Below are 16,968 nucleotides of genomic sequence, written 5' to 3'. Positions count from 1 at the left end.
AAATTAGATAGCAAGCGATTTCGGGTTCAGCTCGGGTTTAAAATCTGATGGTATCATTCGGGCCGGTAGTGTCGTGCCACACGGTCTCGGGTATGGGTCGGGTTTCATTTTAAGGCCATTGTAGACCTCTACCCTCATGCCATCCCATATTTCTTCTACTGAACACAATCAAAGATTTTTTGAAGAATACAGTATTTCATCTCTGTAGGTCCACACAATTCAAGTGAATAGTGGCCGGAATTTTGAAGGTCCAAAAAGCATATAAAGGCAGCATAAAAGTAATCAATAAATACATATTTTCAGAATGAAATGATATGTGCGGGTGAGAAACAGAACAATATTTAAGTTCTTTTTTACTATAAATTCTCCTCCCTGCCCAGTAGGTGCATGAAGAATGTGAATTGACAAAAACAAAAGAAGAAGCATGTGAAAGTGAAAGTGAAAGTGGAGATTGATAGTCAAAAAGAATTTAAATATTTATCTGTTTCTCACCCACACTAATCAAATCGCTTCTGAACCACTTGAGTCAAATGGATTACGTTTATGCTGCCTTTATTTGTTTTTGGAGCTTAACAATTTTGGGACCCATTCACCTGCATTGTATGGATCAACAGAGGTGGTAAATTAGTTTGGCAAATTCTTGGTTTGTGTTCAGTAGAAGAAAGAAAGTCATATACATCTTGGATGGCATGAGGGTGAGAAAATTATCAGAGAATTTGTTTTATTTCTGGGTGAATTTATCCTTTAATGCCCCACGCTAGATTTATTTGTGATTAAATAAACAGATTGCTGCATGCAGAAATCTCCAAAGCTGGACTGTAAACTCCTTTAAAAGCTTTGATTTACTCTCCTATTTTCATATAGACAGATGTCGTTATTCATAATGTTACAGACATCAACTACAGCACAATTTAAACTTGATTCTAAATTGATGTGCACTAGTATAATGAGAAATCAGCTTTACCTCAAAATTTTCCTCGTCCAGGCTTCTGGTGCCGAAAACGGTTATACCATTGGTGTCAATACCAGCTTGGTCACTTCTCCCCAAAGGCTTGGTCAACTTCTTTTTACAGTCAACAACGATAGTCACAGTTTTCTTCTCAACACTGATGCCTACACGATGCCACCTGTGATAGGAAGTATAAGTTGATTATTGAAACCACATTTACTTATCCTCATGTTTTTCCAAACCTATCTGACTTTCTGTCTTCTCTGGAAAGGCTAACGCTTTTCCTCTACCTATAGCATCTCATTTTGTTTCCCACGGATGAAACATGGAAAGTAAGACTTTTTGAGATCTTGAGGGGGTGAATAAATTATGACAGAATTTTCCAATTTGGGTGAACTGTCCCTTTAGCCTTTAAAGAGACAGTTCACAAAATGGAAAATTCTGTCGTAATTTATTCACCCCTCATATTCTCCACACGTGCCTTACTTAAAACCTTAGAATTTGCTTTCCTTTCTATAACATTCCAGGCCTGATTGAACCACATTCCAACCTTCAAACTTTGGCCATGTTTAACACTGGATTAAACTCATTAAACCCCAAACCAAATCCCCCTGTGAGTTATTTGGCATGACAGACACTGTGAACATTGTAGAAAGTGTGTGTCAGGAAGGTGAGACAGAGAACTGTATAGTCAAAACATTAAGTTGGGGATGGAAACTGTTGGTTAGGCTGTTCAAAGGCATATCAATGGCACCCACGAGGGTGATCAATTTCCTATAATCCACTTCATTAGAAGGGAAAACCTCTATTTTAGCTTGTGTGTTTAAGTGTTTGGCAGCGTTTAACTGGAACAGACCTTGCTGTTTATAAAAATCATTCATAGTTGTGTGGTGTAAAACCATTCATGCCTTTAGGTAACTAAAACATACTGTGAATATTATAAGACTTGCCAAGTGCATTCATTTAGAGTCATAGACCCATTCAGAACAGAAATAACCCATTTTCCCTAAGGTTATACAGCAGTGTAATGAATCTTTCCATGTCTCAAGTATGTCAGGAACAGACGGCATGCTTTGTCTGATTGTAATACTACATGCACTGTAAAAAGTCGTAACCTGAAATCGTTACCTTAAAGATCTATTTTTACTTAATCTAATTTAATCTTAAAATATGTTTTGTTGGTGTAACCGAATATATTCAGGTTAATTCAATGGCAAAAAAATAAAGACATAGAAAGTAAATAATAATAAAACAAAAAAGAGTTAATTTAGACATGAAGCAAATTTTAATCTGACAATTATTATTATTATTATTATTATTATTATTATTATTATTATTATTATTATTATTATTTTCAGTGCAGTTGGCATCCAAGTCCCCTGTCTATTTGTTTAATATTGTACATGGCCTCAAAGTTACATTAAAATGGTGATAGCTAACCACTTTAACTATAAAAACGACTACAAATCCACATGTCACAGTAATTCTTCCTGCATGAGAGAGTTGGAATGGCAGAATTAGCCCAATCTAGGTCTATTTAATCTTAAATCCCTGCCAGAAACATAAGCTCTAAAATCCTACACAGAAAATATTGCTGGTTTTTGGAGCAAAACACCTCACTGAACTGTTTGAGCTGACGGCTGCCCTAAAGAATAATTCAAAAAGCTTATGATTCACTGATTTTTACAATAAAGACTCTGAAGACCCCAAAATATATGTCTATTGAATTACATTGCTCACTGTCAGTTTATTTCAGAGAAAAATGGTTGTGAACATATATACTGCTTCAGGCCAATAAGGAGTCAATTGCTAGAAAAATCTAAATGAAACTGGGTTTTAAACAAAAAGTTTGGAGATTCAAGAGATCCTTTGCAATTGTTTATGCTTATACAATTACTTATGCAAGCTTATCATGTATCTCCTCGCTGAGTATGAGCACCTAAGTGGAAACTCGACTAGATGACATAATCCAGGAGGTTAATTTCAGAGGTCAAACATCTCCCCTAATGGATCCAATTTTCCATCTTTCTAAAATAACAGAACCCTGAAGGTTAATGGCTGAGGTCAGATCACCTGTGGCCCTCTCTGCTTCAGTTCATCAATCCAAAGTCAGAGTGGGTTCTCTCTGGCTCGCCTGCAAAATAAACTATATATAACACCTCAAAAGTCAGTTGAGTTTCTAATTTGTGTACTTGTCAGCTCTTGTAAACTGAAATGACTCTCAAATGGTCATTTTAGTGAGGAAACCAGTGATATACAGTGCGTGTATAACCTTGTGCAACCCCGTGTCCACATGTGTGGATGTTGTATTTTAGCTTAGCAATCAGCAACACATGATTTAAATTTATTTAAACTGACTGATCTCAGTTCAAAAGACTCTGTTCTGTCAGTAAAGGGTTACATTTTCGACGCAGAGTCATGTGACCTAAGAACATGGTGCTGATCACAGTGGTGCTTGTCTTTGTGAGAAACGGCAACATAACATAACAAAAGGTTTTACATTGAAACGAGTTTAAATCAAACGATTTGAGTCTCTAGTTTCACCCGATGTGCCATTTATTTTTAATTTGACCGATTTATCGCGAAACCCCACGCTGCTAAACACAATGTACACTTATGTGTACTTTAGCACATTGTTTCCTTAGGCTTTCTTATCTGTCAGAACTTCTGAGCTATCAACAATCCCTTAGAAGCCTCAGATCTTCGGACAAATTTCTCCTGCAAATACCTCGCTCTTGCCAAAAATGTAAAGGGGATCGTGCTTTTTCAGTTGCTGGCCCTAGACTATGGAACAGTATACCTCTGGAGGTTAGGTCTGCCCCTTCCATTCCTGTTTTTAAATCACGCCTGAAGACGTATCTGTATTCCTTGGCTTTTACATGAATGTTTATTGTGGACTATATGGGTAATTTCTTGTTTTGTGCTTTTTTTTTTTTCAAATTAGTCTAATTAGTGTCCTGTTATTGTTTCATTTGCATATGTACAGCACTTTGGTATACACTAGTGTTCTTAAATGTGCTATATAAATAAATTGACCTTGACCTTATATGGCGTTAGGATGAAAATAATGTGCATTTCGAATTGTTCTGAGACCAGTGCAGGCAGACAGCACTCTGGAGGTTAAGTAATTCACTAAATAGGGAGTATCCTACAGCTCATATACAGCTCATATACATTCACTCCTAAAATCAGACCAAAAGTTCAGTTTCAGGCTGCAGATGATGTTTGGACCACTCAACATGTTTGTCAGACACGGGACAATGGAAATCAGTAAATAGATTCAGAATTTATAATGTATAATTTTATTTTAACATGGATGGCATTGACTGGATGACGCTGGACTTTACTTTGAATTATAATGAATTATTCTAATTTCGGAATGTCTGTAATGTCTTAAAAACATGAATAACCAGCATTCCTGGAAACATATTCAACAATTTGATAAAATTGTTGGTGCTACTAGTTACAAATCAAAATGGGAAATGGAAAATGCACATAGCGGTCACGCTCGGGTCTCAGGAGGATAAAAGTTTCCAATATATGAGTATACTGTATATCTGCCAGGGATGTCCAAAAACACACATTTCCAAAATTGACTAGTTGGTGGACTAAGCTGACTATGGGTACAAAAACATTGTCTGGCAAGACATTATTTCCAGCTGTAATAGGATGATGACTGACTTCTGTCTGACCCTATTTGGAGTCAGTCTATCTCTCTGAGGTTGGATCTAAATAGGACAAAAAAAATACTCCACACTTAGTCTGCAGCCATCAGGCCTAACTTACTTTCCGTCAGCCAGGTTGAGGGAGCGGAACAAGGGGTAATCCTCTGGGGCAGGTTTGCCCATCTGATCTTCATACAGGAAGACAGGGGAGCGGCCCACCTCGACACCTAGTTGCTGGATGCCTTTCTCATTGTAGATGGACAAAAGGAAGGACTGGATCCCAGCTTTGGGCTTGATGGTGGTTAGGATGGAAAAGTCATTGGGGAACACACCATCTACAAAACAACACAGAAAGGTAAAAAGTTCACTGAAGAGCTCATTAGGTTTAAATTCTTTCTAGCTAATTGCTTGTTGACTTGACAAGCAAAACATTTTTGGCTTTATGTCTATTTTACTCTTAGCATTATTTTAGGAATCCCTTATTATTGCATGCATTGTTTGGCATTTATGGATAGTTCATTAATAAGCACAAAATTAGAAATATATTTGCCTTTAAGGCAATTTAGCAGATGTAATCCTTTGTTTCCAGTTTAAAAGGGGAGATGCAAGAAATGTTGAATAAAAACCATATATATGAGTTTATAAACAAGTCATAAACTAAACATGCATCTGCTTTCCACTGTATAAAAACCATCTGCATCAGCTGCAACATTTGAATCACACATTCTAATTACACATACCAAATTGTATTGTGTTTAAAAAACAGTTTTCTGTCCTTATAAGGAAAAGAGCTGCTTGGACATTCTGTAAAATGTTTCCTTTTGTGTTCCACAGAGGAAAAAAAGTCATACAGATTTGGAACGTCATGAGGGTGAGTAAATTATCTTTAGGGTGAACTATTCTTTCAAGGATTCCATTCATTTCTTATGCACCTAAGCAGACAAGCCATGCTGTGGTCAGGAGATTTCAGCCAAGTTCTCCTGCAGCTTAACAATACAAGAGTCTGAGTGAAAAATGGCCCTCCACAATCAGGGATAGCATCTCCTGTCAAAAGCCTTGGTAACCGCAACAAAGGGCACATTTAAATGCAGCTAAAGGTAGGCTGGATTTGGAGGGATGTTCATGGGGTTCGGCTTACCTGGGAAAAGCTGCTTGGTTGGGGCAATGATCTGGGCATTTTTGCCTACTGTATAGGCAGTGTCTGGCTGTGATGCTCTTCGGTTTGTGCAAAATCCTGAGGTTTTCTGTACTCCTTCTGGGACAGTTGGAAATTGCAATACTTGTAGGACATCCACAGGTTCTGCTGTATGGGGTAGAAAAGAAGGCTTTAAATAAGGCGAAATACTGCATTTCTTCAAGTTTCTTGCAGGAGAAGATTAAGGGTTAAGTAGCAAGACTGCATTTACATGCTTCCGATTCTGACATTGATCAACTTGAACCTTTAGTCAATCGAGAATTTTATCATTTTAATCATTTGAACTTATAAAATAAAAAAAATGTAATCAACTTATTAAGATTCAAAAAACTTACTTAAGACAATATCCTGTATATACTGTATTCTTGTAATGTCATATAAGCACAAATCTAAAATCAAATCAGAAAAAAGCTCATGCCCTGGCCACATTTTACCTTCAAACACTTAGTCTAAGGATAAAAGTGGCATACAAATTCACTCAGGCTGGAGTATGTTTAAATACATCTGCTGGTTTCATTTGACAAGACAAATCTCCATCAAAGATCACCATAACGAAGTATCCACAGCTGTTCATATAAAACAGGTTGTGGTTGGTAAGTTTCATGAGAGTTATGGGCACTTGCGCTGTACAGTTTAACTCACAAACCATAAGGAACTATTTTTCTAACCATGCAAGCCTAGTCCTAAATCTAATGACAACCAGAGAACGGGTATCAAAATTCTTAACATTATATCTGAATTCTAACATTATTTTTTGGCCCAAATTAAAGGAATGTTCCCGATTCAATACAAGTTAAGCTAAATCGACAGCAATTGTAGCATAATGTTGATTACTCGTCCATACAAAACAATCAAAACTATCCACAAATTTGCCGCTCGTTATTTTCACATCCAAATGAGCTTTTGATTTGGTGCAAATGTTTGAAACAAGGTTACAGTGAGACACTTACAATGAAAGTGACCGTGGCCAATCTTTGGAGGGTTTAAAGAGAAATGTGAAGCTTATAATTTTATAAAAGCACTTGCATTAATTCTTCTGTTAAAACTAGTGTATTATTTGAGCTGTAAAGTTGTTTATATTGTCATTTTTACAGTCGTTTTAGGGTTTCTTGACATGTCATCGTCATGGAAACAAAGTCGTAAAATGTTATATCTTTACACAGAAAAGGTTTGTAAGTGATTTTATCACACAAAAATCATCTTATATCCTTTTTGTCTTGTGGTCATACTTTTGAAAATGTGAGTAATTTAATGTTACAAAATTGGCCTCCATTCACTTCCATTGTAAGTGTCTCACTGGAACCTTGATTTTTGCTTTTTTATAGAAAAGGAGGAACGAGTCGAAATAATTTTTTGTAGAAATCAACATTATGCCACAAATGCTTTCGGTTAAGCTTAACTTGTATTGAACCCGGAACATTCCTTCAAGGTAACACTCTGCCGTGGAACCTAAGAATGACAAAGAAATTAAAGTTTTAGGCCAAAATCTGAAATTCAATGATCTGTTTAAATTTGCTTCAAGACTGAAATGACAACAAGAGGAAAGATAATCCGGATCCATCCGGTAAACAAGCGGCAAAGGTAGCTCCTATCTACTTGAATAGGTAAAGACCAAAATCTCCAATGGTTTGTCAAGATTACGATCGAAGAACGTATTTCAAATTTAATTTGAAATTTAAGCTTAATCTGAGGTAAAGAAAAATAAATAAAAATAAAATTTCTTGGCTTGAATAGCTAATGTGCATGCATGCGTTTTTGAGTTGATTGACAGGCGATATCTGTATCTAAATCATTGACTACTGATTCGGAAAAAAAAAACTATTTTGCTCACCTGCTGAAAGAATGGAAGTGAATGAGAACAATTTGTTTACTTTAACACATTAAATCAGTGTGATTAATTATATAAAACATAATGTGTTCAAAAAATCAATGCAATTAATCATGTCCCTGGACCGGAATAAGGAATTTCCTACCATTTGAGCAATTCATGCTTGCTGTACCACCTGTTTTCTCCAGGGGGTAGTAAGGGGTGATTGGGCTTTTTACCTGTAAGGCAGGACTTGCTTTCTACTTCCATTGACCATTGGGAGATCCAATTTCTCCCATTAATTTTAATAGAATAGTCCTCATGTTGTGCTGTCTATGGTCGGTGAGTGTGGTTTGTTCTCTGTATAAACTGTGCATTGCCAATTCAGCTGGAGTTTCGCTTACTACCCCCTGGAGAAAACAGGTGGTACAGCAAGCATGAATTGCTCCAATGGTAGGAAATTCCTTATTCCGGTCCAGGGACATGATTAATTGCATTGATTGTTTTAATGCATAATTTTTTATATAATTAATCACACTGAATTAATGTGTTAAAATAAACAAATTGTTCTCATTCACTTTCATTTTTTTCGAATCAGTAGTCAATGATTTAAAGACTCACTCATAACATAAAAGATACTCATTTGTCGCCACCTACTGATGTAAAAATATAATTTGAAGGAATGACAGTAAATAAATGAATGAATCTGAAAAAAACGTTTTTGATGAATGGATTCAAAAGACTCGAATCAATGGGACTAATTAAAATCCCCATTATTATTTGAAAGCCATGAACACAGACAAGTGGAGTGATACATATAGTGAAGTGAACGCTGCTTGGCCAACCATATTCAAGGACTGGCACTTGCTGTTGTATAATGCACTATGTGTCCATTTAGTCCTATAGAAGTGGAAATAAAGAACCAAAGTTTCTCCATGATTCATTGTAACTGCATTAGTTCGTCAGCCACTAGTACATGTGTGGCACATGTATAGTATGTCTGCCATGTGTTATCCAGATTCTACAGGCAAAAGTGCGACATGTGTCTGCAAGGAAGATTTTATCTTTGGCATCTACCACAAAAAAAAAAAAAGAATAAGCATCACTTCAAACAATAAAGGCATGCTAAGTCACAAAGGGCTGGGCTTATCTCTGAGGTTAAAAATGCTGCAATAAAAATGCTGGGGCATTCCCCGTGCAAAGAACACATTTACCACCTCATTGAAATCTCTGAAAAGCACAGCTGAGACTCCATTCTTCTGTCGGCTCTTTGTGTCGAGTGACCTGCATGCTCACAGAGTGAATAATCCCCACTATCTCTCTTACAAGGCTATGTGAAATGCTTTATTTGGATTGGTCAATTACACCAAATATATTTGAATGATGACCGCTAAAATGCATAACTGATCGTTGTTCTATGGCTGAGGCAAACCATTTCCAACATGTCTCTTTTTCCCTTTCTTCTCACAATAAAATAATTTAAATCAATATTTCACATCCTTCATGTCGAAGGTCCTGTAGCTCTACTGGCAGAGAGCATGGTGCAAGCAATGATAATGTTATTGGTTTGATTCCCAGGGAAGGTATTGACAGATAAAATGTACAGTGTAAATGTACTGTAAGTTGATTTGGAAAAATAAGTCTACCTAATGCATTGTTATTTGTGAGTAAAACTGTAATAAGCTAGATATTAATCTCAGAGTAAATTGACAGGTTGCTTCCGAATGTTCATGTTTCCTGAAATCAACCACATTCTGCCAAATTACTGAAAAGGGCCATCCCCCATCTTTTTTGCATCAGTTCAACCATGATCACCTTTCCTTCTAGAGTTACTGATAGCATGTTGCACAACCAAACTCTAAGAATTGGGTTCTGGTCCCACAGAAACCAGAAAGTAAATGTGTTCACATAAACAATGGTGAGCACAATTCAGAAGTTACATTTTCTCTCTAAAATGTAATTCTTACTCCACTGATGGTTTAAGGATGGGGTTTGGGTTAGAGGTTTGAGTTAGTAAAATAAGCATGCCTGTTGATAATAAAAATTATTTGCAACTAAAAATAGAACTCGCTTTTGGCGCCACTCTGTGGACATTTCACAGAGAAAGTGGAGAAAGTCCAAATGTTCAACAACACTTCACGCTTTGGCCACTGGGGGCAGTGGTTAAAATGTCAGTAAGTACAGACCAAATTCATGAGCAACACTTTCAACCTATAGTCACTTAATTCACTGTGTACAATTCATTACACATCTGAGGGCTTCATTGTCAGTTTTGCACTGATTATACAAACTTGAGACATCTCAAACTACTCCAAGACAACAAAAAACATTGTGGAGAATTGTTGTTGTAGGGATCTCAACATTTGCGTGATGTGTGTTTCAACTAAGATGCTTTTTCTGAATGCAACTGTCTTTCTGCATAACTCCAGGCCTCATGTATTCCAGATGTGGTCCTGTAGCCTGGGCTTGGCCCTTTTGCCATGCAAGTGTCAAAGAAAAGTGTCAATACTCCTAAATCCTTTCAAAAACCAACTGAGAATATGTTTTCATTAGGAGAGTACAGCAGATGGGCTAGTGTGATTTTAACCAGACTGCTGTACAAACACACACCCCAGTCTATTTCACTCTATCGTTCTTTTTATTAGACAGGGGTGTGTGTGTGTAAGAGAGAGAGGGATGATTAAAGATTTAGTGTAAATGTGGAGGGAGGTACTAACTTGACTGGATTAAATACCCACCATCTTTATTACTGAACTAAAAGTGGGAGGGGCCTACAGGAAGGACAGAGTGTCTAACATTTGCATATATCATTTCATTATGAAAATGCTGGGTGTGTTAGAAGGAAGGTATAAATGTATTGATAAAAAAATGACTGACACACCAACCTCACAAGAAAGTAATGAGAACCTCTCAAAGCAGTAAGAAATGAAAGTTTAATGCAAGGCTTTACATTAGTTGTGTGTGTGTGTGTGTGTGTGTGTGTGTGTGTGTGTGTGTGTGTGTGTGTGTGTGTGTGTGTGTGTGTGTGTGTGTGTGTGTGTTTTTAAAGTGTGAACTGATACAGAAAATGCTGTAGACCTTTTTACCTGGTGATCCTTGAGACTCTTGTAATGAATTCAGCCAGAATCCCCCCACACCCCCCGGCCCTCTCATCCTCTATATCTCTCTCTACCTCTCTCTCTTGCCACTCTCCCCCCTCTCTCTGTACTCTTTGACACATGCTTGCCGCTTGAACAAGACTGCATTATGCAAAAGGCTCTCAGTGAGGCAACTGTACTGGTGGAATTTAAGCACACAAAAATAATTCCCCATCTTTTCCCCCCTTACACCACTGTAAAGAAACATCAAAGAACAATAACCCCTTTCAACCATATGTTTTCCAAAAATGCAGAATAAACCAGCAGTTCACTTCATATTCAAGTCTTAATACTCACTTTATTACAGTTCAAACTGTATTTAATTATAAAACATCAAAAGTTTTACATTGGATGGACTGAAAATGGATTTAAGCAATATAGAAACACACGTGCATAGTTTTGACTCACCATAGAATAGTAGAATAGCATGGATACGATGTTAGACAGAATGACAGCATCCGTCACCATTCACTTTCATTGTATGGAAAAAAAGAGATGTAATTAAAGTGAATGGTGACTGACGATAACACCTCCTTTTATTTCCCTCGCAAGAAAGAAAGTAATTTGGGGTTGGAACAACCAAATGTACATTTTTTGGTGAATTATAAGACCTGTTCAGGGCAGTCTACCATTAGAGTAGCAAAATATTTCTTAAATGTGTGCATTGTCTGAAGGAATGTACATCTGAGGTTCCTCAGCCCCAGGGTCTGAAGAAACGTGTCAGTACACTGCCAGCTCAAGAGGGCACCCAGCAGAAATGCATTCACAAGTCACAAACCGCAAGCGATGTAAAGCGTCGCTTCAGATGTCAAATGATATTAAAACATAACATTTATTATCAGATTTAATAGGGGGTTATTAAACAAAATGTTTAGCTGATGAAATACAGGCTCTACAGGAACAAGAAAGGCAAAACCTAATAACAAATCTACTATCCAAGTGGCTTTAATTGTAAAGCCAACACTGAAGAAATGTAGCAATGGGTATAAAATAAAGTCAACAATATTGTACTCTGTTAAGTCATTTCATACTTCAAGTTCACACTCTGCAGCAATATAAATACTTCATTAAATTCAACAGGGACCTTTGTTCCTGTAAGAGTGAGTAAGACCTATCATGAGGCCAGGCTGGGGGCCCCTAGATGACTCTGGGCCCTTTGAAGCCTCCAAAATAATAGGGATGAGCAGAGAGGACAGTCATCAAATAACTGCACAGCACTTAGTACAGAAACATTCCCACCATGATGCAGGGGAAATCTAGTAAGTACTTTTAGGAAGAAATGCAAGTCCAAAGGGAGAAAAATAAGCACCATGTTGAAAGAGACCCCTCTGGGCTTCAGTGGGACCTGGGGTGAATGGGGAAATGGTGCTTTATTTACCAGTGGTTGAAGCCTTCTACCAGTATTTATTGCAATTCATTATAATACATTGGCTATGCACAGTCTCTAGTAATAGTATGTAAAACGCATACCTTTTCTACAAAAACTTAATGACTAAAAAGTTTGAAATTGAAAGATATGTAATGACGAAACTTTGCCGAAGCAATAATTGCCTCAAACAGTAATGTCATTCCATCATGTGCATTCTCCATATTAGTGTAACCAAAGTTTTGACGCTTTTCTTCAGAACTTCTCAAAGACTTGGCTGTTGTATGTATTCACAATCAAATCTTTTGTTTTGGTCCTTGTTCTTGTGTGATGTCACGCCCATTGCAAATTGGACCTCCCAGCTCTCAATCAACATAAATCACATTTTTATAATAATCAAAGACTGTAAGCTGTAATAACTAATCTTCAATTTCATGCAGACAAAAAATAAGAACAAAACACAAATTAATACTGGAATTACAGATAACCTCCTTATTTGTTTGCCTTATTTGAAGACAAAAATCTTATTCCTGGAATTGCACATATCAAGCAGATACTTCATTTTCTTTTCCTAAATGTGAGGCATGAATGTAAAACCCTAAGGAATTCCACCCTGCTAACCATGTCCACATACACCTAACGGACCACAGGTTCAAACAAAGAGCTTTTTTTCCCAGAGTAAATCCTAAACTGTTTCTCCATGACACTCTCTTGACACATTCCTCCTCTCCACCCTCCCAAAATTGGATAAGACCAGGAAATATAAACAAATGAAATAAAATACTATCTGTAGAATAGTTTGGCATATGCAAATTGTTGAGAGGACAAACTGAGTTGTGAGTAAAATCTATAGTTTTACTAATGTACTCATCTAAAAATGCCTATAGACTACTTGTAGCCTACAGGCTAAAACAATGGCTTTGTAATCAACATTCTGAGTATTTTGCAATAAAATGAGTATCTTTCTATAAAAATAGATGAGTATATTAGTAAAGAAATGTCCTTTATTTCATACATTTCCAAATTTACATAATTAAAAGTATTAAACACTCATGAAATCTTTTGGTGGAATCTCTATTGACTTTCATTTCAATGAACTCCACTCACTACTTTCTTCTTTAAGAATTATTATGTTCTTGATTTTAAGCGACAACAATGATAGTAATATTCCAACCAGTAGCTCACACACAGCCAGCATGGGGTGCCGATCTGTGATCACCTGTCGCGAAAAATCAAATGCACAAAATTCAGGAGGCGCAACGTAGTGGATGCTCTTCTTTATTGACGGTCCCTAAAACTTCATATAAAAGTTTGGAAGTCTATCTTTCCTTACCTGCTCTGACATTTGGAGCCTGCAGAACCAGGACGAGGTATGAAACTGTGATGAATGTGGTAATAGTGGAATCCAAAAGCCACCTTTTCGTTTTCCACATTGGGGACCACCTTGGCCTCTCCATGGTCGGGCACCCAAAAATGTGCACAAACCTCTGTTTAGCTTTAAATGGTGTCCCTTTTACAATCCCAAATGTGCCCGATGTGCTCTAAACAGCCATAGGTGAGATGTATTTGGTTTCGCCAGGCCCCCTTCGATCCTCCTTTCCTTGCGCCCAGCGTTCGGACTGAAGGGATTCGGGCTTTAATCAAAATGAGACGCGGAGCGCTCGATCGCCTCACCGTCAAGAGGGCTGGACCCAGACCCTGGATTACAAGAAAATGACAAGGGTAACATACCCCGATTAGCAAATCACTGGTCTTGAAAGCTGGCTAGGGATCCACCCATCAGTTTTCCAAAGCCTCTTTTGATCGCCCTCTTGCGCGTCCCCCCATGAAAGCCGGGATAAATCTCCCTGGAGTAGACTGAGAAAGAGAGAGAGAGAGAGAGAGAGAGAGAGAGAGAGAGAGAGAGAGACCAAGAGATGTGTATGACTTTCTTTTTTCCTGCATAACACAAACAAAGATTTTTAGGCTGAATATCTCAGCTATGTAGGTCCATAAAATGCAAGTAAATGGGGATCAGAACTTTGAATATTCAGAAACCACATAAATGCAGAATAAAAGGAATCCATACGACTCCAGTGGTTTAATCCATGTTTTCCGAAGAGATATATTAGATGTTGGTGAGAAACAGATAGCAACATTAAAGTCCTTTTTTTTCTATAAATCTCCACCTTTGGCCATCCCGACCAGTAGGTGGTGATATGGACAAGGAATGTGAATTGCCAAAAAACTAAAGATGAATTTGAAGTAAAAGTGAAAGTGGAGATTTTGGGAAAATATTTTTCTTTCTAATGTTCTTGAGGACTTGTTTGACATCATCACCCATCTCCAAAAAAAAAGAAAAAGAAAAGACAATAGTTAAGAGGTAACTGAATCTACATATAACAGCACATCTCAAAACTCGCAAAGATGCGTTTTACGTTCTCATGTCTTCCAAGTTCAGTCTTTTTCAGGTAGTTTGGCAAGAAAAACCCCTGGTTACAATTAATTTGCATTGTGTGGACCTACAGAGCTATGATATTATTCTCAAAATCTTCGTCTGTGTTCTGCGAAAAAAGAAAGTCACACATCCGGGATGGCATGATGGTGGGTAAATGATGAGAGAATATTTGGGTGAACTATTTAACACTTACAAACATTAACATGCTGTACAGATCATTAATGTATATTCACATAGGAATGCCAAAGAACTTCAGTTTCATATAGGGTATGTTCATATTTTAAAGTGCATGAACTACTGTCAATCATAATATAACATACTGTACGTTGGAGCATTTACTTAGCTAACACCTAATATATGAACATATGTTAACATCTAAATTAACGAAAGTTTTATTCAAGTAAAACAAATATTTGACAACACTGAATTTATCTGAATACGCTAGGTTAACCCTAATGTAGGATTATCATGTAGAAATATCTTCTTAAAATAACAAATCGCAGGTTATCACATTTTACGTTGCAGTAAGTCAAATGTGTTCATTCTCAGTCAATTTCCATGTTTACTGTGAAATCCTTGTGAAGTTCAAAACGTATAGGCTTTGAATGTCAATGAACAGGGAAAAATGAAGAAAGAAAAGGAAATTACAACAGGAACGCTTTCTAATGTTTTGCAGACTTCTGTCCTGCAAGAGTGCATGTGGAACCTCCTGTGTTAGGGAGAAACTGAGAAACTGAGTTTAATTGACAGGAAGACTGACATACAGTTATGTTCTCCAATATGATCCATCCAGTCTCAGTTTGAATGCTGCATTGCCAGTTAATCACATAATGACTAATGGTGGCAGAGTCAAATGAAAACAGTAACAAATTATTGAAAATTGTAAAACAACATGAGGGTGAGTAAACTGAATTTTCATTTTGAATTGAAGAATACTTAAAAGAAATATGACTAAATAAAAAGAAGATACAATGAATGAGTGGCTATCTGTGACATTTGTCTGTGATACCAAATCAGTAAAATGATTAATGCAAATTAGTAAGGTCATTCATAAAATAAAAAGCATTATGTCATCACCTCAGGACAGGTTGGTACTGTCCTGAGATCTCTGTGAACTGTCTGCAGAAACATGCACAGATTGTCAAGATTCTGAGATAAGATTATTGACATTGATATGATCATGCGTACAAATATCTGATATTATGAAAAATTATTTGCCATGATTGAAACAATATATTAAAATGTTTATTAATTAAACAATAAATGAAAAACTTGTGCTGAAATTTTAGACTTTAATTGATTATGAGGAAGTGCATTTATACACTCGGTGGTGGTTGTCATTCACTTTTCTCTATTGATTGATGCTGTCAGAGATCAAATGTCAAAACTTCTTCTGACAGTAACATGACTCAGATATAACAAATTAACATTCTTGTTACAGTGGGGTCAAAACAGAGTTTAAAGTTTATAGCAAACAGGGGGACATAAATACTAGGAAATTCTGAAATTCATAATTAATGTTTCATTTATTTATTCTTTCCAAAGAGAAAAATCTGTTAAATTAGAAAAGAATACAAATAGAGGCATTTTCACTTGTGGTCTCAGACTTACAGTGTGGACTCCACTGTATATTCATTATCCAATGCACTAATTTGGTCAGGGTGCATAATCACAAAGCTATCATAATTCCATAAATTAATAAATACATACAAAAAAGTACTCCTCATTGCCAAGAACATGTGTCAAGATGTATGCAGAATAAGTTCTCATTAACACATTTGCACAATTCCTGTCCATCATCTGATACATGACTTGGATAAGTAAGGCTGTTGCATCTCTCCATGACAGTAAAATCATACTGGTTCAGATTCAAGGCTGTGCACCAGCAGGTCTATATCTTATTACCTTAAAGTACAGTATACCAGCCAGCTAAATTATAAAACATTCTTCACTATTTTATAGAGGTCTGAAACTGAGCAATATTAGGATGTGAATAATAAACAGTTTGTGGAAAGACCATACCACATAGAAAAAGCCAAACCTAGAAATAATATGTTGCATAATTTCAACACCCAAACTGCATATGTCTGAAACTACCATTGAAAATGCTTTGCATTCTATTCTGATTTAAAAAAACAAAAAAACTTTTCATTAAAAAGGATATTATCAGCATAACAACGTCAGAGAAAAAAATTACATGATTTTTTTAATTTCATTGTTTTTGATGTGTGCCCATTTGTTTTAATGAAGCATGCATTAGGCAGGCCATAACTTTTCTTTGTTTTAAATTTGTCAAAATTCTTATTTTCAAAATAAAAAAAAGTATTTTCAGGTTTAAATAATAATAAAAAAATATATGTTTAACATGGTCTTGAGGCACAGTCACTCGTACCTTTGCATGGTGAAATACAG

The 16,968-nt window shown here is 36.5% G+C and overlaps 1 protein-coding gene across 1 annotated transcript in view; it reads right to left on the bottom strand.

The window, feature by feature from the left end:
* The window catches only part of col11a1a (collagen, type XI, alpha 1a), a 98,012-nt gene extending 84,075 nt beyond the window's left edge, over nt 1-13,937 (bottom strand). Inside the window, 4 exon segments of the mRNA XM_052114183.1 lie at nt 965-1,127; nt 4,736-4,949; nt 5,753-5,917; nt 13,453-13,937. Of these exon segments, the coding sequence (XP_051970143.1) occupies nt 965-1,127; nt 4,736-4,949; nt 5,753-5,917; nt 13,453-13,576 (666 nt within the window). The 5' untranslated portion in view covers nt 13,577-13,937.
* Between the last annotated feature and the right edge of the window lie 3,031 nt (nt 13,938-16,968).

The sequence above is a fragment of the Xyrauchen texanus genome, chromosome 41 (genome assembly GCF_025860055.1).
Source record: "Xyrauchen texanus isolate HMW12.3.18 chromosome 41, RBS_HiC_50CHRs, whole genome shotgun sequence".
Taxonomy (NCBI): Eukaryota; Metazoa; Chordata; class Actinopteri; order Cypriniformes; family Catostomidae; genus Xyrauchen; species Xyrauchen texanus.
The sequence above is the reverse complement of the archived record's forward strand: the minus strand, read 5'-3'. Positions and strand labels throughout refer to the sequence as shown.